Source organism: Pisolithus orientalis (assembly GCF_024613125.1).
Source record: "Pisolithus orientalis strain OTSU chromosome Unknown F5J12scaffold_31, whole genome shotgun sequence".
In the NCBI taxonomy this organism is placed as follows: Eukaryota; Fungi; Basidiomycota; class Agaricomycetes; order Boletales; family Pisolithaceae; genus Pisolithus; species Pisolithus orientalis.
The window spans coordinates 1-27,398 of NW_026260812.1; the positions used below are offsets into that span (position 1 = coordinate 1).

At 47.2% G+C, this 27,398-nt stretch overlaps 9 protein-coding genes across 9 annotated transcripts; 5 read left to right on the forward strand and 4 right to left on the reverse strand.

Annotated features, from left to right (window-relative positions):
* Positions 1-1,656, forward strand: F5J12DRAFT_724869 (vacuolar sorting protein 39 domain 1-domain-containing protein; the record flags this gene model as incomplete). Its single annotated transcript, XM_051741572.1, has 9 exons — positions 1-159; positions 209-279; positions 331-472; positions 527-722; positions 776-868; positions 919-1,021; positions 1,073-1,417; positions 1,478-1,534; positions 1,587-1,656. Coding segments are annotated over 9 exons (1,236 nt in total), but the record flags the coding sequence as incomplete, so codon positions are not given.
* Positions 1,657-3,206: 1,550 nt separating this feature from the next.
* F5J12DRAFT_849661 (uncharacterized protein) lies at positions 3,207-5,086 on the reverse strand. Its single transcript, XM_051746474.1, has 6 exons — positions 4,477-5,086; positions 4,331-4,415; positions 4,024-4,283; positions 3,761-4,000; positions 3,599-3,621; positions 3,207-3,566 (listed from the first exon to the last, which is right to left on the reverse strand). Exons 1-6 carry the CDS (start codon positions 4,618-4,620, stop codon positions 3,428-3,430), a joined length of 891 nt encoding a protein of 296 aa, XP_051597171.1. The 5' UTR covers positions 4,621-5,086; the 3' UTR covers positions 3,207-3,427.
* Positions 5,087-10,891: 5,805 nt separating this feature from the next.
* F5J12DRAFT_724905 (uncharacterized protein) lies at positions 10,892-12,014 on the reverse strand (the record flags this gene model as incomplete). The annotated part of the gene is made up of 5 exons (XM_051741576.1): positions 10,892-11,028; positions 11,070-11,279; positions 11,331-11,602; positions 11,666-11,842; positions 11,893-12,014. Coding segments are annotated over 5 exons (918 nt in total), but the record flags the coding sequence as incomplete, so codon positions are not given.
* An 842-nt stretch (positions 12,015-12,856) lies between these two features.
* F5J12DRAFT_784910 (uncharacterized protein) lies at positions 12,857-15,596 on the forward strand (the record flags this gene model as incomplete). Its single annotated transcript, XM_051743132.1, has 9 exons — positions 12,857-13,089; positions 13,135-13,188; positions 13,241-13,628; positions 13,681-13,796; positions 13,896-14,223; positions 14,282-14,474; positions 14,531-15,274; positions 15,332-15,374; positions 15,437-15,596. The coding sequence occupies 9 exons, from the start codon at positions 12,857-12,859 to the stop codon at positions 15,594-15,596; spliced, it is 2,259 nt and encodes a 752-aa protein (XP_051597173.1).
* A 931-nt stretch (positions 15,597-16,527) lies between these two features.
* F5J12DRAFT_322746 (uncharacterized protein) lies at positions 16,528-17,762 on the forward strand. Its single transcript, XM_051738891.1, has 3 exons — positions 16,528-16,848; positions 16,900-17,008; positions 17,057-17,762. Exons 1-3 carry the CDS (start codon positions 16,665-16,667, stop codon positions 17,565-17,567), a joined length of 804 nt encoding a protein of 267 aa, XP_051597174.1. The 5' UTR covers positions 16,528-16,664; the 3' UTR covers positions 17,568-17,762.
* Positions 17,763-18,165: 403 nt separating this feature from the next.
* F5J12DRAFT_928867 (uncharacterized protein) lies at positions 18,166-20,048 on the reverse strand (the record flags this gene model as incomplete). Its single annotated transcript, XM_051749466.1, has 10 exons — positions 19,843-20,048; positions 19,743-19,817; positions 19,560-19,587; positions 19,310-19,439; positions 18,883-19,035; positions 18,783-18,838; positions 18,683-18,755; positions 18,467-18,496; positions 18,326-18,394; positions 18,166-18,291 (listed from the first exon to the last, which is right to left on the reverse strand). The coding sequence occupies exons 1-10, from the start codon at positions 19,922-19,924 to the stop codon at positions 18,166-18,168; spliced, it is 822 nt and encodes a 273-aa protein (XP_051597175.1). The 5' UTR covers positions 19,925-20,048.
* Positions 20,049-22,266: 2,218 nt separating this feature from the next.
* On the reverse strand, positions 22,267-23,610 carry F5J12DRAFT_322815 (uncharacterized protein). The gene is made up of 3 exons (XM_051738892.1): positions 23,183-23,610; positions 23,020-23,128; positions 22,267-22,962 (listed from the first exon to the last, which is right to left on the reverse strand). Exons 1-3 carry the CDS (start codon positions 23,352-23,354, stop codon positions 22,431-22,433), a joined length of 813 nt encoding a protein of 270 aa, XP_051597176.1. The 5' UTR covers positions 23,355-23,610; the 3' UTR covers positions 22,267-22,430.
* A 129-nt stretch (positions 23,611-23,739) lies between these two features.
* On the forward strand, positions 23,740-25,049 carry F5J12DRAFT_849688 (uncharacterized protein). The gene is made up of 3 exons (XM_051746475.1): positions 23,740-24,004; positions 24,057-24,156; positions 24,215-25,049. The coding sequence occupies exons 1-3, from the start codon at positions 23,818-23,820 to the stop codon at positions 24,711-24,713; spliced, it is 786 nt and encodes a 261-aa protein (XP_051597177.1). The 5' UTR covers positions 23,740-23,817; the 3' UTR covers positions 24,714-25,049.
* A 30-nt stretch (positions 25,050-25,079) lies between these two features.
* On the forward strand, positions 25,080-26,106 carry F5J12DRAFT_849693 (uncharacterized protein). Its single transcript, XM_051746476.1, has 3 exons — positions 25,080-25,103; positions 25,172-25,268; positions 25,467-26,106. The coding sequence occupies exons 2-3, from the start codon at positions 25,178-25,180 to the stop codon at positions 25,640-25,642; spliced, it is 267 nt and encodes an 88-aa protein (XP_051597178.1). The 5' UTR covers positions 25,080-25,103; positions 25,172-25,177; the 3' UTR covers positions 25,643-26,106.
* Positions 26,107-27,398: the final 1,292 nt, after the last annotated feature.

Here is a 27,398-nt window from a genome sequence, read left to right on the forward strand (position 1 = left end):
TCGCTAACGCCGCAACAACTGATCCACTTCGCCCAAATCGTAGACACGGCACTGTTTAAGTCATATTTGCTTTACCGGCCTGCATTACTTGGTTCATTGTGTCGAGTTGCGAATTGGTGTGAAGTATCGGAAGTCGAGGAGGAGCTGCGCGCCCGTGAGGTGGGCGTTGGAAGTACTCAAGGGTTAACAACAACTAACTTTTTTTCAGAAATTTGCAGAGCTGATCTTCTTATATAATGGGAAGAAGATGCACGCGAAAGCCCTGGCACTCTTGCAGCAGTGAGTTATTGATTCGGCGGTCTATGTCATATTCCCGACAATTATTCACAGACTGAGCGAGAATGAAGATGATATTAGGGACAAGCTCGATCCGACGGTTTCTTATCTCCAGAAACTGGGGCCAGAGTACTTGGACCAGATATTCAAGTCTGCACGTTGGGTGTTTGACCAAGACCGTGAAATGGGTCTCCAGGTAATACAGCCATGAACCACATTTCGTTCTACCATATCCTGACGTCAACATCAGGTTTTCATGTCCGAGGATGTTGAACTTCCCCGTTCCCATGTGGTTGATTACCTGGAGAAGATTGACCCTCAAATTTCCGCACGTTATATTGAGTACCTTATTGAAGAGAAACATGAAGACGGTGGCATGTTGCATGATCGCCTTGCTGAGCTCTACTTGAGCATTACCATCAGTGCTAAGAAACGTGGGGACAACCGTAGGACTCTCTTCCCTTCAAAATTTGTAGGATGTAATGTTGTGATCTCGCAGAGAAACGGGACGAGACGTACGCGAAGCTTCTCCACTTCATCGACACGACCAACCATTACCATCCTGCCCGCCTATATGGCCGACTTTCAGAAGGTCGGTTAGTCGCATAGCGTAGCAGTGAAAGCTGATGATGCCTTCCACAGATCTTTACGAAGCACGAGCCATACTATTAGGTCGCATGGGAAGACATGAGCACGCCCTAGAACTGTATGCGTACAAGTTAGGCAATTTCCAGAAGGCCGAGGAGTATGATCGCCGTCACCATCTACGTATTGCAGTTGTTTACTGTCTTTTTAGGTACTGCAAACGTGTGTACCACCCCGATACTGAGACCAACACCGTATTCTTGACGCTGCTGAAACTTTACCTACGACCCACTGCGAAGGATCTTCCCAACCTCCTTCCACCTGCTCTGGATCTGATGAGAAGGCAGAGCCATCGACTAAATCCCGTCGAGACACTGCAACTACTTCCGCCTCTCGTATCAGCGGAGGAAGTGCGGAAGTTCTTGCAGCAGGCTCTGCGGATGCCAGTTTGTGATAGTCACGTTATTCGGGAAATCAACAAGGCGCGGAGCGAGCAGGTTGCCAGGACGTTGATGATCCTCGAATCTAGACGCGTCAAAGTGACGGACAGCAGAATGTATGTTACTATGTTTCCATAATGTATACTGACAACTGACTGGAATGATCTATTTTTCAGATGCCCCCAATGCCATAAGCGACTGGGAAGTAGTGTCATTGCAGTGCATGCGCCACGGTCAGTTTTCCGAGTTTGAGTGCTCTTAGGAGGTATTCATGCCACGTTACAGTGGAGAGGTTACCCACTATCAATGCCGAGAGGCGTTTTCTAAAAAGCTTAACTCACTAAGGCAAAGTTAAGGAAGTCCCGTACATTTTGCTTCGGAAGGACATTCGTGTCATCACTACACCACTAGGAACGTGCGGAAAAACCTATTTCCATTTACTATCAACCTCGAACGTATGCCAACTGGATCTCTGTGCTATCCAGTTCGTTGCGGGGTTGATGTAACTATTATGTACGTAGACGCTGCGAGATATTGACGTATCGTACAATCACTTCCATCCCCAGATAGTGGAGCAGAGGTGCTTCCTGCTATCTATGGATCCTCGACCAAAGTAGCCAACGCATATACGGGGCGACTGACAAAGGAGAAAATTGTGGAAGCTAGCGCTACCTGGGTGTCCAAGCGCAAATCCACAATCGATGAATGTGACATAGCAGCAGCAGTCCGATAGATCTGGCGCCGTGTGAGATACCACCGAAAGACAGTTGGTGTAGCTGGCATTGAGTCAGGTCAGGTCGATGGTGGGAACCACTTTTCCAACTTGTTGATCATGTCTTCGACGCGCGTGAGGTATGTTACTAACACGTCCAATATGTCAGCATGACCAACATGAGGGGGGAAGGCGACTTGGAAGTCATCTTTGAAAGAAGCCCCTAGATCGGCCTTCGAATGGCTAATCAAACATGAGACCAACACAGAACGAGATACAAGATTGCCGTAGCTTACTCTTGCCGCTTTCCTGACTTCTCTCGTTCATACTCCCATTCAAGTATCGTCTTCATCCATGTTGAAACTTCCTCTTTTAACTCCCCAAATTCGGCCCTCTCGTTCTCGCTGAGATCCATCTGGAAGCGGAGAGAGGATGGCTGGCTGTAGCCTTCCAGACAACCGGGGAAAAAGTCATTCAATCGCTTTGCGAGCAGGCATGACTCGGGCGATGTCCACAGATAATGAATATACTGCGCAAAAGGTCTTCAGTGATACACAACGAAGTCGCCAGCGACCCACTTACTGCTTGGCAGAGATTCTTCAAGAGGAGGAAATACTGTTTTCTCAAGGACTCGCTTTGTGCTTGGCAAGATGCGTGAGCGCGGATCTCTTTCGTTGTCAACACCCTACCTCCCGGTCGTCGGGCGGGCGCTCTATGTACAACTGGTTCAACGCGAGTATATGCCCTATTTTTTTGGTAGCGAACTGGCGCAATCCCTCGATGGTTGTAAGAACGTTGAGCAGATCGGGAATTTGACCAAGGATGAACGTTGGGTAAAGAATGTTTCGAATTGCATAGAACAACAAGGCAGGTGGTATGTCCGCGCTACCGCTGCCTACAGCCTCTGCTGTACCTGCAACTTCATCTGGAATTCAGGTAAGAAACAACCACGCATAGAGTCGTGATACCGGCCATATATTGTGCGGTGCGCTAGAGTGTCAAACTCGTCCCAGTTAATTCGACATAGTTTTGCTTCCAACTGCTTTCTTTCCTCCGGGTTCATGAATACTTTGCGAGTGGATAGCGGATGGAAAGAACTTCGTGTGAAGCCAGAAAGTACGAACTTATCATTGTCCGACACTAAGTCGGTGATCGCGTCTCGATGTGGCCAGGGACCGTCCGCGCGACACGTGGCTGAGGTGCCAAACAATTGCAGCCACGCAGTACATGTACTACAAACGATACTTCATATAAGCAAGTAATGATGTGAAGTTAATCGTCTTCAGAGTCAGAATCACCAAATAAACATGGTCCGTCGTAAACCATAGCTGCGTTTTTCTCTGGAAAGGCATCGGATGTCCGGCATTCCAGTTCGGTCAGCAAGTGACCTCCCATCATTCGTGCCCCATCTCCTTCAGTGGCCCATTTTTTTCCAGATAGGGAGGCCACTTCGCAACCGCGAGGATAGCTTGACGTCATCATCGAATGTGTTCAGATCGTGCGCCAAGGCATCCTCAAGAGGCTTGTGAACTGAACCAAACCGCGATGCAGTCCTAGAGAGGAACAATCATTATCTCCGAAGTACTGATTAGACCCGACCGCCGTTTCCTTCGTGAGGAATCTGAAACTGCACCAGTGAACATGCTGCTGGTGACATCTCTCCCGGTTTTCACGGAGTAACCAACGCCTTCCCTTCCTTTGGTAAAGTCGATCGGACATTCACTGGATGAAGTTACGTCGATGCAACCTTCAAACGTTCCACTTGCAGAATCCTTCCAATAGTTGCCCAGGGATCCGGATCGGAAAGGAAGTCAAGCGGCAGGTGAGTCATAGGGACAATATCTGAATTGTCCTTTACAGGCTGCGTCTCATGAATACAACGTACCCGGTCAGGGCTGTCGGAAAATTCCAGTCCTCGGAACGTAGGCTGATGTGAAAGGAAGGAAAGCGACAACTCAGGACTTGAGTGGATCTTACTTCCAGAAAACTTGTCGCTGCTAGTAGAAATACGAGATAAGGGCTGAAAGTGCCCCAAGTCTGACCGTGCCCCGAATCCTTCGATGGGTGCATGTGTTGTGTTGCCGGGAAGTAGTGGCCAAACATCATGGACTGCTCGTTAGACCATTCGGTTATAGGACTAGGGGGAGGCCTTGGTGAAGACTCGAACTCCAAGATCATGTCGCGATCAACATCCATAAAGGAAGAATCGGTGGTGAAGGGAGAAGACCGAGGAAGGGGCGAGAACTGATTACTTTGGGCACAGAGAGGCCCTGAGTAGAGAAAGGTGCCTTCGAGTTTCTTCTCTCGGTATATCCACTGTCACGGAAATTCCGGGAAGCCATCCCCTCGTCTGTATTATTGTTTTCTGGTCGCTGTAAATGCTCGGTATCAAAAGGAGAATCCTGTGAAGAGACACACGAGGACTGTTTAGCCAATATATTCTTGCCCGAGATCAAGAAGTACTTGGTCGTTAGTTCCATATTCATCAGAACTGTCGTTGGCCGTTCTCGCGCCCCCGCAGGGCACTGTGTCCTTGTGAGTAACCGCTTGAGCACCAACTAGATCTGGTAGTTGAAGTATCCGATCGATAGCAGCTCGGATCGACATGTCTAACACAACAGATCCTTAGCGCCGACAAGGATTCGGAAACACAGAAGCATACGATCCGACGTATCCAATGCAGAGAGTACTTTGGATGGTCGTTTTCGGCCATTCTCGTTATCAGAAGATAACGTATAATACTGATTGAGGGGGACATGTGGAGACCTTCTAGTGTTATGGGGTGCGTGGGCGAGAGATATCTCGGACAACAAAGAAGCTGAACGCAATGGACCGGAATTACGACGATCCCCAGGACTACGGTGTCCTAGAGCATTCGCTAGACGTTGTTTTACAAAGTGCGTTTTTGTGCACGGCCAGCCGCGTCTTTTGTCTTCGCACGTACTGCATTTCTAGGCGTCGTGCTTTAACTCTGATAATGTGGGTAGCAGGTCCAGTCAAACCTTTTTCCACCCATGTAATTAGCACCGACCATGGTTGCTGATTGGCAGTTGAGTTGGTGGTCAAATGATGATGGTGGCTGCTACGTAATTGATTCCGATACCATAACAGCAAATATGACCATAAGCATGCTCCCACCTTCCTCGCCTGCTGGCCCAACCATCACCCTGACGCTCTCCACGTATGGAAAGCCGGACAGTCACGCTCAGAAAGGCGGTGGGCGAGGTGCCCATAAATACTAGACTTGGTAATTGACCCCCTTGGGACCCAAGACACCGCAAACTTACCCGAGGTATAATTTAACGGCTTTGCATATATTATAATGAATCACGAAAAATGGCCATGAAAATGTAGATACGAGCCTGACATACTACAAAGTATCTACCACTTATCTAGGAATAGGTCATCATTGTTGTAAACTGATAAGACACGCTCAGCGTCGTAGACACAAGCGCTGTCATTGACAATACCTGATAAGACACGCTACAGGAGGTAAGTATACACACGTGTCCTCAGGGGTTACCGTACCCACCTCAGCGTCGTAGACACAAGCGCTGAGGTGTAAACTAGCGTAAACAGTTCTACAAGTACAAGAGCGCCTAACACGTGACCGTTGACACCTACAATCATCATCACTCTCTTCGTCAGAAAACACCCTACACTGTATTTTTTGAAGCTTCACTCTTGGCCACTGTCGAGAACAGTGGAACTTCAATTGCAGCTGCTTGTTGAAAGCCGAGACCGAAGCTTCACATTATGTAATTGTGTAAGCCACACCTCTCATGGAGCGCTGCCTGCCCTTGCCCGCCTGCCATAGATAATTCCATAGCCACTGACAAGTTAAAAATGCTGCTGGCCCACCACTACTCCCAACCCACATCCGCATTTGGTATATATTGAAATTTCCCACCCTACTGCCCTGTAGTCCCCTGGGTCAGCTCCCTTGCCCTATGGGGCTCTATCTTCTGCTGGCATGCATCATATATGATCATTAACATGAAGTATAAGTATATTAGAGCATAATTGAACACTTAGTCGAGTATACTAGTGGCCCTGAATAGCTTGGAAATGAGATAGGGGTAAAAAGCCAAAAAGCGGACGCTTTTCTGATATATTGGACATATCTACTTGGTTTTCATGTCTCCTTCAAGGTAATATGTATGCCTACAACATATCTAAAGTTCATAGCCTTTGATGGAGTACTTTACATGTGGTGACACAATCTCCTCCTCCCTGTATTTCACCATAGAAACTTTTTTCTGGGTCTTTTTGTGCTGGTAATGTGATGTAACATGGTATAGTAGTTACACTTCATGAATTGGTGCATAATTGGACCGCCCATCAGGTGGCTGAGAAGCTCTGAATTGCTAGAAACGATTTCAGGGGTTACAGACAAAAAAGTGTTCGCAATTTTGCTACATTTGATATGGGCATTTGAGAGGGACATCCCCTTGTAGTGGCCCTCTGTACCTATATAATATCACAAGCTCATTGAATGGGGTGGAGCTCCTGAGGTGTTGTGCCATGGTCTTCCCCTGCTGGTATTTAGGGGCTCTATCAATTTCCAGGAAGTATATTGCTATTCTGACTATCTAGGGATCTATTGAATACTTATTCACAACCAAAAAAATAAATACCAAGTCCACAGCAGAAGGGGAGAGAGCAGGGGAAGGAAAACAATCACCCAGAGAGCGTGGGAAAATGCGCAAAAAGTTGCGGAGACTTTTAGAACATATCAAAAAGATGGAATGGTATATCATACACAGTGTCTGGTACTCAATGGATGGAGTACCATGTTCCCCTTGGTCATGGGACATGCCTTCATGTAATATAATACCTGCATTACCCAGAGAACCCAAAAATATGTGAAAATTGATACATGTGGACTTCTGATCCAGTAAATACATTTCACTACTGAGGATAAGAGACTGGTACCAAGTCTCAAGTTCTGAGGGTGTGACACACTGAAGTAGGCGTAATATAATTCTAGGAGGAGCTATCAGATGTTAAAATCCCAGTACTACCATCCATTGAGCACCAGACACTGTGTATGACGTACCATTCCATCTTTTTGATATGTTCTAAAAGTCTCCGCAACTTTTTGCGCATTTTCCCACGCTCTCTGGGTGATTGTTTTCCTTCCCCTGCTCTCTCCCCTTCTGCTGTGGACTTGGTATTTATTTTTTTGGTTGTGAATAAGTATTCAATAGATCCCTAGATAGTCAGAATAGCAATATACTTCCTGGAAATTGATAAAGCCCCTAAATACCAGCAGGGGAAGACCATGGCACAACACCTCAGGAGCTCCACCCCATTCAATGAGCTTGTGATATTATATAGGTACAGAGGGCCACTACAAGGGGATGTCCCTCTCAAATGCCCATATCAAATGTAGCAAAATTGCGAACACTTTTTTGTCTGTAACCCCTGAAATCGTTTCTAGCAATTCAGAGCTTCTCAGCCACCTGATGGGCGGTCCAATTATGCACCAATTCACGAAGTGTAACTACTATACCATGTTACATCACATTACCAGCACAAAAAGACCCAGAAAAAATTTTCTATGGTGAAATACAGGGAGGAGGAGATTGTGTCACCACATGTAAAGTACTCCATCAAAGGCTATGAACTTTGGATATGCTGTAGGCATACATATTACCTTGAAGGAGACATGAAAACCAAGTAGATATGTCCAATATATCAGAAAAGCGTCCGCTTTTTGGCTTTTTACCCCTATCTCATTTCCAAGCTATTCAGGGCCACTAGTATACTCGACTAAGTGTTCAATTATGCTCTAATATACTTATACTTCATGTTAATGATCATATATGATGCATGCCAGCAGAAGATAGAGCCCGGTAGGGCAAGGGAGCTGACCCAGGGGACTACAGGGCAGTAGGGTGGGAAATTTCAATATATACCAAATGCAGATGTGGGTTGGGAGTAGTGGTGGGCCAGCAGCATTTTTAACTTGTCAGTGGCTATGGAATTATCTATGGCAGGCGGGCAAGGGCAGGCAGCGCTCCACGAGAGGTGTGGCTTGCACAATTACATAATGTGAAGCTTCGGTCTCGGCTTTCAACGAGCAGCTGCAATTGAAGTTCTAGAGTGCACTTGACAGCTACCGAGATACTGAAGGTTCATTTTCACAGTACTGCCTGGCAATTGATATGATCATCAATGCCCTGAATAGCAGCGATTCTGAGCACACTTTTGCACTGATGCTCTCCCAGCAAGGCATGGTATTAGTGGAAGGCAAGTACCTGTGGTACTTGATACATTATGTAGTACTACAGTAACTAGGATGTCATTACTTCGACCTTGGCAGAGTCTGCATAAATACCTATAAACACCCATGTGTATTTTTCTGGGGCTGTCCCGGGTCCCAAGGTGGCTGACTACCAAATGCAGTAGGTGTATGGCACATCTCCTACCATGTACCTGAGCATGACCGTCTGGCTTTCCATAATTGGGTAATTACTGCATGCTGGTTGAAGACTATGGAAAGCCAGACACTCGCACCACATAATTTTTGAACTCAGTGCCAAATGCCCGAGCACGCACTTACTACTTTTGAAAAAAACTTTCGGCAAGACCCCAATCACCATTGTGCTGTTGATAGATGTCCACTCGTCATTGTGCCAACGTCTGAAGTTCCATTACCATAGGTTCACATGCTATAGTGATAGATTCAATGGTCATTTACAAAACAGTAGCATAGAGTTTTATCTAAGCCCAATATCCTGTAGATCTACAAGCTGCAACAAAAATCTTGCTTCACTAACAGACATACCCTGGCCAGCAAGAAAAATAACCAGATCTTCATCGTTATGCACACACTCATGTGCCTGGATAATATGTTCGATGTCCCCAGTGCCCTATCCATGGGATGCAAGATAGCAAGCCACTAGGTCACCAAGTGGGTGAGCAAGGTTCCGGATGCATGAAGTCGAGGTTGGATAATAATTGCTGGAAACGATGCCACAAAGATTACAGACATGACCATAAATGATGGGAGAGATCATGGCCTCTGACCTAGATGAGACAGTTGATGTCAGAGTGGAGGAGTGAGATGTAGATGAGGTATGCAAAAAGGTCGGGTCAGACAATGATGTAGAAGCATGCGAAGGCATTGAGGTAGTTTGTTGAGATTGAGGCAAAATGGATAGTGAGCAATGGAGCTGTTCAGCCAAAGAATTGGCTGTGGCTGGAGGGGGACTTTCACCTATCTGGTCATGCATCAACATGGGTGGCATGCATTGTGGGACTCCTTTGACGATCATGAAGGCTAATGCAGTCCAAAATGAAGTAGTTTCCCTTTGTACACGGTATTTAAATGACCCTTCAGCACAAGTTGCGCTCTTGCTGAACGAAATCAAGCTACAAACTACATAGTATGAGATTAAAGACTCAAGCTGTGCGATGAATACCAGGGGGCGAACCAATGATGATCGCATAAAAAGTACTTTCATCTTCCAGTAATGTCCGTACACGTGGAATGTTGAATGCTGCAAGTATCTGCATGTAGTCTGCATTGTGTGGAAGTGTATCTATGATGGCTTGAAGAGTTTTTGCAATGCAGCTAGCTTCAGAGCTTGTTTTACATTGGATCGCAAGGGGGAAGGCTCGTGTCTGATGGCCACACGCAATAAACAGACTATGGACTGTGTTTTAGTACTTGTATTCGAGATCGGGTTGTATGAACAACATACCAGTCCTCAGACCCATAAACACAGGCACCACCATCACCACCAACAAGAGCCCAGCAGTGTTCTGAGTTGGCCATGTAGATGTTGAATGCCAAGAGCTCGCCATCACACCACTTTATGTACCAGAATTCGCCAGGCATTCCAAGAAATGGGATGGATAAGAACGAGTGCAAGGCACCTAGTGAACTGCTCTCGAGAAAGTAAGTTGCTTTCTCAACAAAGACATCAATACAATTATACTCCCAAGGGTTAACCTCGCCAATCGAAGAACAATGCCACATGACCAGCACATGTTGTGTGAATGCTCGAGGTTGTGCGATCTTAACCACTCTCATATGTGAAAAGTACTACATGAGGTTTTCATTCCAGACACCACAAGATGATAACAATGCAATTGTGTAAGACAGGGAGACTACCAGCCGCCGAATTGACAAACTAGCTCGTAAGGAAGATGTGAGATAGGCTACATCCACAGACCGGCGTTGATGTCCTCCTCATCTGCCTCATCATCCTCCTCCGAAGAAAACTGAGCCACTAGAAGTGGAGGAGCAGCGTCGATCTCATTGTAGATATCAGGCTTGTCAATGTTCAGAGCATCCATTGTCTGTAGATGGCTGGCCTCTGAAATGAATGGGAATCAGAAAGGATTGCTGTTTGGATTATGAAGCAAACACTTATGAAGGCCCAGTCCATTTGCAATGCCACCCATATAACCCTCCACTTTGTGGAGAGCATGGAGGCCTGGCAGGAGATTCAATTCCTCGGAAGCTGCATCGAGACAGTCTTCCATTGCTGTCAGAATGGCGGGCACTCCCTCACAGTGCCACATTAGGTCCAGGATATTGCAGTAGACAGTCCACGTGGAGGTGCATCCAACAGAAGGGCTGCCCAATTGAAAGTAACATGCTTTGATGAATGCTTTGAGAGAAGGGGGCACAAGGTCAAACACGATGTGGTTGGGATTGATGTACAATTGTCGCACTTGTTTGATGGTGTCTGGAGAAACCATTATCTACATCATGCACAAATACATAGTAGATTAGCATTGAAATGTAAGCTACAAGATAGTTAGGACATGCCTTGAAATTCAATGCCCTGTAGTCCTCTGGGCATGTATAGATGAGTTCTGGGATTCTGTGAGCCAAAACCTTTCTTTTGTCATGACGCTTTCAGCTGTTATTGATGCAGTCTTGATAGTTTTTTAGCTCAACTTGGAGCCAAGGGATGAATACCCATCGAAAAACCATGCTGTGGATGGGGTCACTTTGAATACATACAGGGACAGGTGTGAACGGCATACTTACAGCTGTAGCATGTTGTTGGGGTCATACCAGCCAGAATCTACACCCATATCAAGTAGAGATTCAAAAGCTGGGGAGAAACGGCAGCAGAGCTGGGACCAGGCTATCTCTGGCTTGATATTCTTCTTTGTATGCATCCACTGGTGCTGAATGTAGCCCTCAAGAGCCAGATCATGCATCTGCCACAGTAGAGTTTGTGCATTCGCAATTCCGAAGTTTTCGGTACCTGGATCACTTTGAGTGATCATGGGAATGTCTTATGGACCGTGAATTTGAGCAAAAATAGGAACATATGCATGGAACTTACAGCTGAATTCTTCGACAGTATTGAGGTAATAAGAGAGGATGAGCTGCAGGTTGCAATTGGAGTGCCAAACCCTGGTCCAGAGGATATGGCCTGAAAAAGGTTCGATGCCAGTGTGTAGTGCAAGGCCAAAATGCAACCACTTGTCATGCTGGTCCACAGCCCATATATCGTTTACACCAGCTGCCCAGAAACGGTGACACTGCAAACGATTGGCTTTGCGGCTCTTCAATAAGTGGGGTTCATAGGTAACAAAATACTCTCGGATCACGCTTCTACATGCCAATTTCTCATCAGCATTCTGCAAGTGAGTGGACAATTGGTCATGGTTTGCTTACCTTGAGACAGCCATACCGTGCTCATGAAAGAGCAGCCCAATCATCTCACGTACCCCCACATCGGGGTACATTTTCTGCATCTCAACCATGACATCTTGGATACTCTCACAGGTGTGTCCCTGTTGGCAGGTGCGAAGTAGTCCAAGCTGCTTTCGAATTTCCTGAAACTTGGTGAGGCTGAGATTATCAGTGAGTCATGAGTCACTCCCTTTCAAAGAAAACCTCACCCAATACCATAGACACTCATATTGATATGTTTGCGGATTTTGGAAACAATCTCCTTATCTGTCAGGCAGGCTTTCCACAGTCGCCTGATGTGGGGCTCGATTTGGTCAAGGGGTGCTGTAGGTCATGAATAATACATCGTCATATTGCTGGGAGAACTAGCACTTACGAGTAGGTTTATTCTGATTCTTCAAGAGGGTAGACATGAGAATGGCATGCTGTAAGCTGAAGGGTTTCCACAGTAGTCAGTTCACCCTGACTCTTAAGATCTCCTGTTGATGTGTTAAGACGTACTGAAGCTGTGTTATAGTGTTGTGATCACAAGCATTGCAGACGTGTGCGAGTCATTGTGATCACAAGTATTACAGACACGTGTATGGACAGCCAATCGCTTAGGCTCTCTGTTCAACCTTCTGCAATGGGCACATTCACTGTGTGTCTATCTCCTCATGCTGCTTCGATGGGCCACCCTTGTCTGATGCTCGACGAATTGGGTTCTCGTCCTACTCTTTCGTGTGACCATTCAAGACAAACCATGCCTCAAGGTTGCAAATATGACCTTTTACCATGGATTCTGTCACTCGATTTAACCCCCTGTGTCCTCAAGGTATGGTTGTGTTCCTCTGAAACCTACAGGTAGGCTTCCAAATCCATTTGAGGACCTGTTCCAAAGTTCATCAGCCATCTGCTACACTTAAGGTCAATGCTAGGGCCACTGCATGAAATGTCCTCGCATATTTCATTGTCTGATTCCATCTTGACTGAAGTAAGTGCCTGGAATTTATCTCATGACAAACTAGCTAATGAAGGAAGTTTGTTACATTTTTATGGTCAGGCCTTGTGTGTGCCAGTGGTTCCATCGACCAGGATACCAGCTGGTCATCATCTGGTGGATCATACTTAACCTGTTTACTGTCATTCTCGCCCATTCACTCAGTATCTTCGTTATCTTGTGATCCTTCCCCCATGCAAGTGTCTGTTTCAAACCTCATTACTCAGTTTACTGAGGATGTGTTCACAAAAGAAGACAGGATCTGCCAGCAGTCTTGGTGCCAAGCTCTGATACACAAGGGCGAGCCTTTCCTCTATGTTGCCACCTATGATCCTGCTCAGCCCGGTAAATTCGTCTGTGAAGCATGTCATAGGTGGTACAAGAACAAACCCGCCACCATAGCTCAGGCACAAAACACCAATGGTATGTATGTTCTGCTCTGTTCGTTGGGCTTGGACTCATACATCCTCAGCATTACCCAATCCACAGTACATACATCAGTCCATAAGTGCTGCACAGTCATGAGGTATGTCCAATCTGTGCATTCAGACTTGCTGCTAAACTCAACTTATTTGTAGCTTCGGTCAACCCCCCGCCATCATGGCCATGTCAAATGCTGCTCCAAACCTTGGCAACTTGGCAATGCTGATTCCTCCACTGCCAATGCCAACTGCTCATCACAACTCCAAGTTTTCCCCTGCTGGTCCAAGTGTCCAAGTGCCATCCACTTGGCAGAACATCCCTCAGCCAGCAAACTCTCCAGCAAATGCTGCATTGGGCCACATGATCACACTGCCACCTGGCTCCACTGGTTATAGTGCACAGCATGTGCATTATGCAGCTCAACATGAATGTTGGGCACACATGGCTCACAATCTGCCTCCTGCAGAGACAATCTCCTTAGAAATATGGGCAGTCTTCGAAGCTGGGGGCAAAAAGAAGAATCTGCGAGCAAACAACATCGGGGTAAGTTTTGCTCGATTCAGATTGTATGAGCAGTGTTAATCAAGTTCAATAGAGTATCTGTGAGGGGCTGAAAGACATTGACATGCTGAGCACTGTGCATGAACTTTTGGCCATAGCACTTGGCATTTTGGTACTGCACATCAAAGATTACTGCCCACAGTTTCCCTGGTGAGAGGAGGAATTCTTCGTCTGCAACAGTAAATGAGTTGACCTTTCCAGACATTCAAGCCCAACAGCATACTTTTATGGTGACTGTCTCCATGACAGCAATTGGAAAGGATCAAAAGTGAAGGTTTTTAAACCAAAACAGTTCATGTTATTCATCATTGTACCTGTGAATCAATGGGAAGAATTTGAAGAATTTCAAGAGAAGCTCCACTCTAGCCCACCTGCCCACAAACAGCAGACATCTTGGGCTGGCTTGAGCACTTCTCTCCCTGGTTCTACAGTCTCAATGCTGGTTGTACCTCGGAGCACGATGATTTCTGAGCCATCCACTCTTTTTTTCTCCAAGGGAGTGGTTTCTACGACGTCAAGTAGCATGTTTGATCACCCAATCTTGCACGATGTGGCACATCTTTGGGATGGAGAAAAGGTATGCTTAGCTCCAACATGATTTTGACCCAACCCATCCACTAACACATTGAACATAGGATATGGTGCTGCCCACTAATTCAAGTGTGATGTCTGGTAAATGCCACCACCGTCATACTAGTAGTTCATCCAGTGGTTCTACTCCCCTTCTGCCCCAGAAGAGATCTGCAAAAACTTTCTTGTCCCCCAACTGCAATCAAATCAAGAAAGCATTACAGTCTGGGGGGGCCTCCGAATTCAATGTAAAGACAGGTAAGCAGACTTTCCAGTTGATATCATTGTAGTTTCGAAGTACTGATGTATCTTAGTCTTCTGGCAGAAAGTCATACAAGTGGACTTTTACCCCATCCAGACCCATGATCTTAATGATCTGGTCAGCGAGAAGGCTGCATTCAATATTAGAAATGCTGACCTTTGCTCTGGGAAAATCCGGCTCAATGCCTCTGCTGATTCGATCATTGGAGTTGGAGCATTCAAGATGGCCCAAATTGCACAACTCAACCTATCACCTCTCAGGGACATGGGTATTGGGTCATCTCCCAACAATCACATCGTCCTCAAAAGACCATATATTGATGACCATCCTGTGGAAGTCAAACCCCCATTCACACATTATGCCCTACAAGACAAGTCCAACATACTCTACCGCAAAGCTAACACTTTGTACTGGGCCAAAGCACTCTTGCAGATGATGTACCAATTCATTGATCATGCTGTTGAAGATACCAAGGTACCACCACCTTTCGAAATTCCTCACCTGCACTTTGTGGATGCAGGATTGTTATTTGCATATTTGGATGTGCCAGCAGAAACAGAAAGGGGGTCTGGGAAGCCATCCAAGCCCAGCAGTATTGTGAATGTCACATACCTTGTTGAGGAACTCATCCACACGTCCTCAGATGATGAGTTTGTGAAGTACATCCACAATGGCGATGTGGCTCCTTGCTTCCTTCTGGATACAAAGGCAGAAGAGATTGCAGACTTTTTGGCCTTCACTCAACACGTACAGTACATCATGACTGGTGGTCAAGTATACATATCTGACTATCAAGGTAAGCTGTGGCAATAGGCAGCACTATTCATGCATCTACTTACATGAGTTCAACCAGGTAGCAGACTGCTTTTGACAGATCCGCAGATCCTCACACATCTGTAAGTACATTTTACTCAGTATTCTACCTTGTCAACGTCCTGCGCTCTTTTATTGTCCCTAGTGATGTTGCTGAAGGTCGAAGACTCTTCAGTGAGGGGAATGTGGAGAAAGGGGTGGCACTGTTCGAGAATCAACATATTTGCAACTTGTTTTGTAGATGGGAAGGCTTTGGGATGAAGGCTTTCAGCCATGGATCGAAGTCTCTTCGTTCAACCACTTAGACATTAGACACATACATACTCTAAGCTGTGGGTCTATGTGATATTGAACTCAGATAAAACTATGCAATATTTTTTGTAAATGACCACTGAATCTATCACTATAACATGTGAACTCATGGTGATGGGACTTCGGATGTTGGCACAATAGCGAATGGACTTGTTGTATTGGATGTTCAACAATGGTATAATGGTGATTGGGGTCTCGCCAAAAGTTTTTTTTCAAAAGTAGTAAGTGCTCGGGCATTCGGTGCTGAGTTCAAAAATTATGTGGTGCGAGTGTCTGGCTTTTATGACACTGCATCTGTAACATTAAACAAACAAAAATAAAACAGCTGATTGCGTGACTTTTGCAGCACTGCTCCTGTGCAACTTTTTATACTACCCCTGCATAATTTTTAACACAGCCACCTTGTACCACTTTGCACTAGCTAGGAGGGCAGATAAAATAGATAAACGTAGGCAGGACGTGAACACAGTTCGTCAGCACCCTCCCCAGTCATCCCGCCCAATCCACGAGGCCGTGATGCCCCACAGGGCCCGCTCGAACGCTCGACCCCCTCCCCCGCCCCTCCCGCCTGGTGGCGGGATTGCTCCTTCGGGAAATTCCCACGGCATCACCACCTGCAAATTCATGTGACCGCACTCCATGCCACAAGTCATCACTGGCCTAGCGAATTTGGGCCCGTTTCTTGGCAAAATACCCATTATTACATGGGTTATGTACAGTGGCATCGAAACGAGTCCCGAGGAACGGGCGAGGAGTGCGTGTAGCCCTGACTCACTCGCTCCCCCGTGCATGTGCCCTGCTTAGTCAGTAGCTGTGGGCACAGCCACCTGCAAATTTTCTGCGCATTACTGCACAAGTCGCGCAATCAGCTGTTTTATTTTTGTTTGTTTAATGTTACAGATGCAGCGCCAGAGGCTTTCCATAGAAGACTTCTAGGAAATTCTATTTTGGGAACAGCCACTGTAACCCTTCCAAAAACGCGTCCTTAGAAATGATAAATATCCCCCTGTTCTCGGTTCTAACTTGCGATAGCCCACCCACGGATCACTCGCTACGCCGCCATGGACATAATCTACACGCCAAACCTCCTGGACCGCTTCGCTCGACCATACGCTGTGCAAGATTTCTGGCGCTTTGCAATGACACATCGCACAGAAGCGAGAATCGTTGAATGCCGACTGTATTATATCCCTTCTCGAAAATCATCCTATCATGAGTTCCTTCTTGCCCACGTTGAGGATAGTCGTGAGTGCATTCACTACGTGTGCATAGCCATGTCAAGACCTGTTTTGATAGAAGGGAGACTCGTGGTCATCATCCAGCGCAGCTCCAGCAACAATGGGATACGAGCAATGTCGTCGGATGGTGGACTTGCAAGAGATACTATCGCGTTCGTGCCAGCCATGTACGCATTTCAATTCAAGCGCATTGCTTTAGTGCCTGATCTATCTAGGGGGTACCACGAGTACTGGCAAAGCCCCAGTGCACGTCCAATGTGCAGGGGTACACTTCGATGGCACCATCCCCTACCCCATCTCTCGAGTATCGCATTATTCGCAAACGTTGCATCCACCAACTTTACATACTACAATCTCTACATTCGCCAGTGCTACTGGTATGCCAGAATCATCCAAGCTGCTATGGAAAGAGCATTCCCGTCTTGCTCCAGCGAGGGCACTACGTCGTCCTCAAGTAGAATGTTTCCAATACTCGGAAACTACAGCCCGTCACAACTTCAGCACCTCATTAACCAACATAGTAGTCACTTCTGCACTTTACCGCCCACCGAGGTCGAACAACATGCCCCTCGCCTAACCACTCCATATATTCTGCACGGTTTAGCTGCATCTACAGTCACCCCTCCTGGATGGTTCATATGGCAAGAGGTTGTCTTTACAAATGCATACGGAAACCGCATAGCAGGAGGAATGCGGCCAGTATATGGGGTCTTTTGGGGTGGATAGCGATTAACAGTGGATGTACGACTTGGATTATGGCACTGCGATGGACACGGCGGCCACACGGCAGGGATGGTCCCAGTATATGGGATGTTTGCAGGTGGGTAGCGACTGACTATGGTTTCACGGTTTGGTGTCAGTCGATACCCGCAGCTGGGTTGGCCGCCCACCCTTTCGTTTCTTCATTTCCAATGGATCTTTCATTATGGCACTGCAGCTACATCATAGGTGTTTGTAGTCAGTGTTTCCCTCAGTCAGGACTGAGACAACCGCAATGCCTTTTGCAAGTTTCTACACATAGTATTTATTATCCGTGCATACGCACATTGCACACAGCCTACGAATACCTGCAACGATGATAGTTGTCATGAATCATGCCTTCCTTCTCCAATTTACTATGATTTCTTCATATGCGACATCATGCACCACACCACCCCTGAGCACTCGTGTGGGCTCAATGCTCTGTCCAGCCTTCTGAGACCAAAACCCGTCACAAAGGTCAATGCAGAACCGTGGTCTTCACGGCCGTAGTATGTGGGGCCCTGTGGTACGTACCGTCTCGTTTTTGTGTTCGGCTGCGCGTGCAAGCCGTGCGCCGCAGCTTTCAGTCCATTTCTCGGCCACCTATTCTTCCTGGGTGTCCTTCGTTTTCCTCTCGTACATCCTCTGCTTTGCATTCCTCCCTTACTATCACAAGACCCGTCGTTTCTCGCACTAGGAAGCCCATCACCTCGAGAAAATCGTCTCATAACGACACTACTCACCTCCAGCCAATTTCTTGATCGGCATTGATCAACGTAAATACGAGACTCTCCTAGTTTTTGTCCTAGTATCTGCAACAAGGACGGATAGTGCTTGGTAGGTGTGTGGTCTGGCTCGATCTATGAACTTCGAGGCCCGGGTACCGGTGTCTCTGCTGAGACTCCACCGGAAATCTATGGGCGTGACGTGGTAGGTAATACATTCATCAGAATACTTTACCAAGGCAGAGCTCGGTATCCCCTAGCTAACTTCAACCTGGTTGCTTCCGGGAAAAAGTTGATAGGTCAAATTTCCTCGGCGATCTTAAAAAGCGGAGAAACGAGACAGTGGTTAGTCCTCGATTTCTGACTTGTACGCACGTTGACATCGCACAATCGTGAGATGTCTTCTTCGTCTATGACGTCCGCAACTCGTTGTTTCCTTGCAGCGTTCCTGTGATCACCTAGACGCCTTACTTACCACAGTACTCGTGGGTTCAACATAGGGAACGCGTTACGACGGGTGCATTGCATCCCCTTGTCAATGGAGGGAATGTAAATGCGAAGTTGGATGTACTTACCCGGGCATGGTCCGCCCAGAGGCAATCATCACCATAAGAATCGAAACAGAGGCTCTGGGATCGATCAATGGGCCTATCGTGTCCACCATCTCCACGGCCTGTGTCATTCTCCCCCTTCACATTCCATATCTCTATAACCTTTTCACAGCCGCCCTACAATAAACAAGGCTTCAGCGCGAATAAAACCGGCACGATGGTAGTCAGTCATGTTCGGTAGTTATCACTTGCCTGAAAACCAGACGAGATCAAGATGAAAGTGATGAAGGCGGTCATGGATCTGCGAATATGGAATGAGAATCCGAGCAGAGCACAAGATTATCCCGGCTCGCAACCAGCTCTTAAGGTACAAACAAACCTAAACAATGATACCTGACCACGTGCGCCACAACCGTGAGAACTCATCATCCAATTCTCACCGCATGCGGACCGGCCGTGCGCCAACCCACAAAGGCCAAGACCCATCGCGACGTGGGCCCAATGCAAAATTACGCTCTTCGGAATTGCAGTGGCCTGTATGAAGATCTGTCCTTAGGTTGTTTACCGCCTTTTCCCCCTTTCTGGGGTTGTTTCAGCTAGACTCACCTCTCACATTGCTATTTCTGAGAGTTTCTGTCCCGATATCCTTTGCTTCATGGCCCCTCTTCATTCGTACTTCTTCTCCCAAATAGCTTCCTCACCTTCTCTCTGACACGTCTTGCATATAATCTGATCATCAGGTATGTTTCAGCACACATATCAGATCCAAATGGAGTCTTGTTTGAGTGTTGTGGTTGTGATGTAGGGAAAAACAGATCCAGACAACCAATCTACACACTGGGGATTCAACAATCCTCAGCGAGGTATGCATGTATCGTACTTACCTGTGTTACCAGCTTCCCACGTTTGACACGCATACATTGCTAAGGACAGGGATGACTTGCGGGGTAAAGCAAAGCCTGCTACAAGGTTTGTTAGGCTAACGGTGAGTGAATTCATTGCGGACCAGACGCTCTCCCCTCTTTCCCATGATGACCACCTCCCGATTCCCTCTGTCGCAGCTCATGTCAATGGAGCCTGTTCACCGCATGACCCAAAGGTACCCTCGCAGTGTCTTCAGAGCTGCTGTGTAGTAGATGATCAATTGATCCCCCGCATGGCGCGACCGTCATTTTCTTATTGCAAGCCAGCGAGGACTGAGAAAGCGGTCATCGATTTCGAGGTTGTTCTAAGAATTCCTGACGTTTGAAATGGGATAGGAAATTGTAGGCGTAAGTCGGATTCGAATTGCTTGCGTTAGGTTCCAATAACCCAAGACGTCGAACCTGTTTATATGATGTTGTGAGTGAGATGCACATTACGAAGGAAGCACTCGAAAGCTGCGAGTTGATGACTCGGTGAATAATTCACGAAATCTCTCCTAGGCAATCACAAGTGGCAGGAAAGTGGGATAGTAGTTGGAACTTCGTTCCCAGAGTTGCGGCGCAAATCGACGTCGAACCGCACACTGACAATGGCTCCTGTGATCAACGCCTGCAACTTATTTAATGTACTCAACGCCATATTGCTGCGCAAACCACGCAAGATGATCGGCATGTCAGTATTGCAAAAATCCGAACCGTGTTCTCAACTTGCATTACCAACAGCGGGTTATTCCTGTGGGAACTGTACCACAATGAAGGAGAATGGTAAATTTTGTGCTTGTTACAGTCGACACCTGCAAATTACTCCGCAGGGTCTTGCTATGTGCCTGTCCGTATACAAAATGCGGCCTGATACACTTCGATCCAGCCGTTTGCAAAGAACGAGTGTTGTACTCCTTCGCTTTCTCATCGTATAGTTGCTCAAGAGGAAAGATGTTGGACTCGAGTAGGTAACGTATTGGACATAGCAGAGGATAGATCTGAAGGGAAGGGTCTTCCGAGTATGCTGGAATTCGACTACGACAGGGGAATTATGCGGGTGGCGTAAGTTGGATCCAATATTTGGCATATCGAGCGCCCGATCTGAATATGCCACGATCATATGATGCGATGATGCAAGATTCCTCCGAGATCACCGGTCATCGATCGACTTTGAGTTGCCAGCATCACGTCCTGTCGACAGGAGTCTCAAGAGGTCAACCCAAGATGAACGAGACGATAGGGACACTGGTGCTTTCTGTGTACGTCGGGATTCAGGCTTTTGGTCACTCGTGGAGCGGTAACGTGTACCTTCTAGACAGATCAATTTGACAACTAGAGATGCTGTGTAGACAAACTCACTCGGCCGTGCGGTATATGTGATACGGTAAGCAGGGGACTTGGCTCAGTCCGGTAACGCTGCGAGGGAATGGCGGGTTACGGATCCCGCGGTCGAAGAAGCTATTGTGCTATTTTGCAATGTCAAGGTCAGAAATTGAAGTCTAACTACTTATCCTATTTCTCCGTTTCTCCAGATTGCTGAGGAAATGTGACGTGTCATCTGTCGCTGAACTGACGCGTTCGCAGTGAGCTGGGGCTTTCGAGCTCTTCCGTAAAAATGTGGCCCCGATGGACGTCTTACCTACTACATCACGTTCACAGATTGGCAGTGGGTTCAGAGTACCCGGATTGAATCGGGCTATACACTTACCAAATATCACCTGTCATTATTGGAGATGTAAGGACAAATTTGTTAGAGGAGACTCTGATTTGTATCGATCAAAGTTGATCAAGGAATCCATTGGAGGCGAATCATGCTGGCGTGAGACGATTTACCCGAGAAAATGGGCATGCTAATAAGAGGAGGACAAGTGCGAGGTGGAGAGGAAGTATGAGGATAATTCGAAGATTCTCAGAGAGAGTAAATGACCCAGCAAAAAAAAAAGGACCGAAAGCTAGCACGAACCTGGCAACCCAAACAAGCAGAGCCCCGTCGATCACGGATGCGCAGTTTTCGCTTTGAGCGCTGTGATGGGTCGTGGTGTGAGTAGTTGGAAGGAGTGAATTTGACAAGCGTGAGTGTTCACGGGGTGTAGACATATGAAGAAATCGGAGAACGGCGAGAGAAGGTGACAGGCCAAGCGTACCCTGGTACTTAAGAGTGCGAGGTGGCTGTGTCCTTCTCCCGCCCTCCACTCTCTCAGGTCCGATCGCGTCTCTCGTCCTTAGATCTCGAAATTTACGTAATACACCCTGCTCGACGCATTTCCGCCCCTCCAAACTTCATTTCAAAGCCCTGCCGGTTTTCGCCCAAACATTTTCCATACAGATCTCCTAACTAGTTACATCTTGGAAGCCTCGCATTGCCTCCCTTCTGTCTTTCTTCCTGACCACGAAGTCTGGAGTAGCATAGAATACAGTTTGTCACAATGTAGAAATCAGAGCTACGTATGTGTAGGAACCAGAAACTAGTACGATCGTCGCAGCTGTGCTCCGTGCTCCGTCCTGACAGGACCAAACGCCGACTACATATAAGTACCTTCTGTGATCGCTTGCAATGACGTAAAAAGAGATACATATCTGCTGGAAACAAAGAAAGTAGGCCGCCAGCCCAAGCGCTGGTCTCAACTAGCCCCATCTCGTGAAAGCGTCGTCACAGCCATCATCTAACTAATGAGACTCTACATACTGGCTGGACTCAGGCATTCCTCCTGCCGTGCGGTCGCTGTATCGAATTCCAATGTCCGCCTCTGGTTGACGAATTGTAAACAGTGCAAGAGATCTTCGCAAGTTTGCTATAGATGCGGCTAAATCGTGGAGGATATCGGGTGCGATCAAGTAAGAGGCATGTCGTTCGGTCTCGAGGACGGGTTGGTGTAAATCTCGGCAGCCGATGGTATGAAGTTCTACGAGGAATTGCACATGTGATTGCTTGTAGCTCCCAAACATCGAAAACCACTTCCTTGAGAACGATGTGGTGCCTTCTTTGGAGCAAGACGGAAACGCTGTCGCTATGGCGTCCAGAGTGATCCTGGCGTACCAGTAACACTGCCGAATGTAAAGGTTATAGTGCTTAAAAGTGGTAGATGCAACACCTGCAATAAACGCGACATCCAAGAGGCTGGGTGAAGGGTGGTTCCACCGAAGTGTACCCTTGCATACTGGCTCTTGACCTGCCCTCTGCCAGTACTCGTGGAACTCCCTGTATTAAAAGTATCAATCATCGAAGGAGGCCCCCAGAGTGGGAAGAATAACGCGCCTGGTTCGCACGATTGTGATAGTATCCTTTGCAACTCCACCACTCGAGGATATTACTTGTGTTCCATTGTTAGCAGGGGCACGCTCGACGACGAGTATGAGCCTTTCTGCTGTTATTGCACCATCTGAGACTGCCAGTGGGAACGACTGTATAATCAACATACCAGTCTCAGCGTCGACAAACTCAACGAGGAGAAATTCATGATAGCAAGACGACCGGGAAGGTATATAATACAGATCACATGCACTGACTGCTGCCCCCAGTTGAGTTCTCGCGATGCGTAGGAAATCTTGAACGCTGTAATGTCTCGAGCTCTCGAGCTCCGGCAGAAGCATAGTTATAGTACCACGTTGGATCGGTAGGGTGGGTTGCAGTGACCAGGGCCGGCGCTGGGAGGAGATTTGGGGGGTACCACCGCATAGTTATATAGTGCGACGCAGAAAACCCCAAGAGCAAACAAATCCGACGGGACGTTAGCTTACCTATGCCCAAATCCCATCCGGATGTAGTGTCGAATTCATGATCTCATCCGGATCTAGCGTCGGATTCGTGATCTCATCCAGATCTCAGGAGCACTGGACTCGCAACGTGTTCTCATTAGGTGGAACTTCGCGGTGCGCACTTAGGGGTGACACCAGTCACACTTGTGGTCACCACCAAGTGTGACCAGCATGCTCGGTCCTCGTGTCGCGAAAATTTACGCTTAGGTAAGCTTCGTCCGTCCTATATAACTACTGCGATGGTATCCCCTGAATCTCCTCCCAACGACGGCCCCAGTAATTGCAACCTGCGCTGCCGATGGCGCATGCCACTACCGCTATGCTCCTGCGCGGGCTCGAGAGCTCGAGACAGTATGGCGTTCAAGATTTCCTACGCACCACGAGAACTCAACCGGCAGCAACGGTCGACGCATGCGATCTGTATTATATTCCTTCCCGGTCTTCCTGGTATCACAAATTTCTTCTGGTTCACATTCATGATGGTCGTAAGTACATTGACTACTCAAGTGTGGTCATGTCCAGATGCTGTGTTGACAGAAGAGAGGCTCATGTTCACCGTCCCAAGCAACAATGGTATGCAAGTGATATCCTCGAATGGCGGAGTCACAAAGGACACTATCACAGTCGTGCGAGCCAGGTATATCCAACGCTAATGACCTGCTTCAGCCACTGACATTTCTAATATCCCCACAAAGGGAGCACCATGAGTACTGGCAAAGAGCTGGTTGGCATCCTGTACTGAGGGGTACACTTCGATGGGACTGCTCTCCACCCCGTCTTTTCGATATTGCTTTCTTTGCAAGTGCCACATGCACCACTTTTAAACACTACAATCTCTACGTTCGGCAATGTTATTGGTATGCCAGGATCACCCTAGTGGCAATGATGAGAGTATTCCCATCTTGCTCCAGGGAAGGGACTACGTCGTTTTCAGGAGGATGGCTCTCAATGTTCAGGAGCTACAAGCCATCACAAGTCCAACTTCTCATAGATCTTCACACTAACTACTGTCGTGATTTACACCCACCTGCTGGCCACCTACCTCCTATGATCCCTACCATGGAGGTTGGACAACATGCTTCTGCCTCCATCACACCAGACATTCTCCATGGCGTCGCCATGTTTATAGCCAACTTCCAGAGGCCTCTGTCACATTCGGCGTTGCCCAAACTAGCAGTGGTCATTGTAAACTGACGCCATGACCAGTTGGCCAGATGAATACTCGGATCCAGCAGGTATATGGAATCCTATTAGGTAGATGATGACCGTGCTGATGCGATGGAATTGGACTTCCAAGAGACTTAACTAGACGATACTAGGGGATGAGCTTTGATCGTCTGTTGTAGATATGTGATCCAAATTTTGTGTACGCAATTTGCCTATACCATCACTACATCATGCTGGCATGGTGCCCAGCAGTGATGGTTTTTCATTCCTATGGCCCTTACTATCTCTATTTTTCTGTACATGATTGTGTATGTGCCCAAATAGCTCGAATAGCACGCGACTAGTCCGTCCTAGCGCCATGATCGCGGCGACATCGTGCACCGCATATTTGTGTATCGGATCCCGGTCATCAGAAGTGTGCGGACTCGATCGTCTCCGCCCAAGTTGTAACTTGCTCAAACCGTGTAGATAATGCATCACAGCAGAATTCAATGGCTTTCCTCCCGCCCGAGACTTGTATGATGGTCTGCATTACCTTCGTGTTCGGCTCTGCGGGCATCACTTCTGGTCTATTTCTTCAAGGTCATTTCCCTCGACGTCTTCCACTGCATTCCCTCTCATACATCTCTCCATGTCTTCATTTCCCGCACAATCCCTCGTCTCCCTTACCTGTATGTTCACCATTTCCTCGCCAGCATCCCCATCAGTTGAAATAACCACACCCACCACAAGGGACGCCGCCACCACCACTTCGAATGGAATTCTTGATTGGGATGTTAGTTGGATCCGAGAGAAACCATGTTCGGGATTCGATAGACGACGAGTGCAATACCCTACTTGGGTTCCCTGCGGGTTTGTTTGGATCCCTGCAGACGTCGACTTCATCGGCACGGGCAGAAGGTCAACCCAGCATTTCTGCATTTCCAACTCGAAAACCTCAACTAGTTATGAGTTAACCCACTCAGATCTTGATATATTGATCCAGCCTTCTGTCACAAACTTCTATGTCGTCTTCAATAGGACATCCACAATTCTCGCCTCATTATTCTGCGACCCTCTGTTCGTCGACATCCATTCGTTCAGTACTGATGGGGTGCCTCCACTACTATCTCATCGCAGAGTCTCCATCCATCTGCGCAACGGACCGACCGGGTGTATCCACCTACGCTGTACCTTCAAATATCAAGTTCCTGTCTGGATGCGGCTCGTCTCTGCCCTGTCAGTGACAATTGAGTCCAAACCCCGATGTACACAGGAATCTCGAAGTCGCAGCCTACTGAGCACCGTCCACTTCCAATCCAACAGGAAATGGTAGATCAACCTATACCACTTTACAGGATAACCACAAGAAGAGCTGTTCTGAACACCCTTAATGGTCTTATGTCGGGTTTCAAGGGCCTTTTCAAGCGGTGTAGGGCGACTTCAAAAAGGATGGCTAGCTCCAATTGCTCAGTATCCCCGAAGGAACACTGCCACCTCGCTCGCCTTCTTAATGTCTTCCTCCTTCTCCGTTTCGAACCACGGTTCGTTTGTTACAAGCCTGAGCACATATGGCCAAACAGACATAAGGTACCATTATGGAAATCGTTTGAGTTCCACAATTTCTACTCAAACTCAGTATTGCTTTGTGTAGGGAGGCGAGTTTTTGTCTCTGAACTTATCCCTTAAGCTGATAGACATGCAATCCCAAACCATGACTGGAGTGCCCTGTGCATTTTCCCACTAGTAGACACTGTCGTGCTATTGATCGTTCTCATAACTAAACATGCAAGAAAGTCGAGGTTATCTACAGATGTTTAGATGAAAATCCATGCATTCTCCAGGTGAGTAGTGTTTGGTTACGTGTAAAGTCAATAAACCATTCTATGATTCTTAGAGAGATGAGGAGTACACAGGGTATCGTCCAGGATGTAGCCCAGAGGAGGCCTGACGGACAATATATCCTTGGACGCTCGGATGTCCACGTTATATCTTACCATGCACAAATTCTATGATGCTCATGTGCGATGCCCTTCGAGTGTGTGGCCAGACTTAATGAAAATTGCACGTGGGTGGCAACCTGTGTAGTCGGCACTTTCAGCAGAACATCGAAGGTGCTTCCTTTTTGGGAGCATTGAGGCGGATGTTGGAAGTCATGGAATCTTCATCGGTCATTAATCAAGAATAGTTGCAGGTGTGGCGCGCTCGAGTGAGACTTGCCTTGTCTATACAGTTCTCAAGAGGCCAACCCAAGATGAATGAGGCAACATAGATACTTTCTGTGTACACGGGATTTAGGCTCAATTTTTGGTCACCCGCAGAGCGGTAACAAGTGGCTTCAAGACAGATTAATTTGTCAGTCAAGGACTCGGGCGGTCCAAGAAGTTGTTGTGTTGTTGTGCAATGTGAAAGTAGTCAGAAATTGACGTTTAACCACTTATCCTATTTCTCCACTCCTTGAGGTTGTTGAGGAAATGTGTGACTTGTCAGTTTTCGCTGAATCGACCTGGTCGCGGTTAGCTGGGGCTTTCGAGCTCTATTTTAGAAATGTAGCCCCGGTGGACGTCTTACCTACTACATCACATTCGCTGATTTGCAGTAGGCTCAGAGTACCCAGATTAAATCAGAATATACATTTATCAAATATCACCTGTTGTTGTTAGATATGTAAGAACAAAGACCTGTTAGGAGAGACTTGGTTCTGCGGCGATCAGAACTGATCAAGAAGTTAAC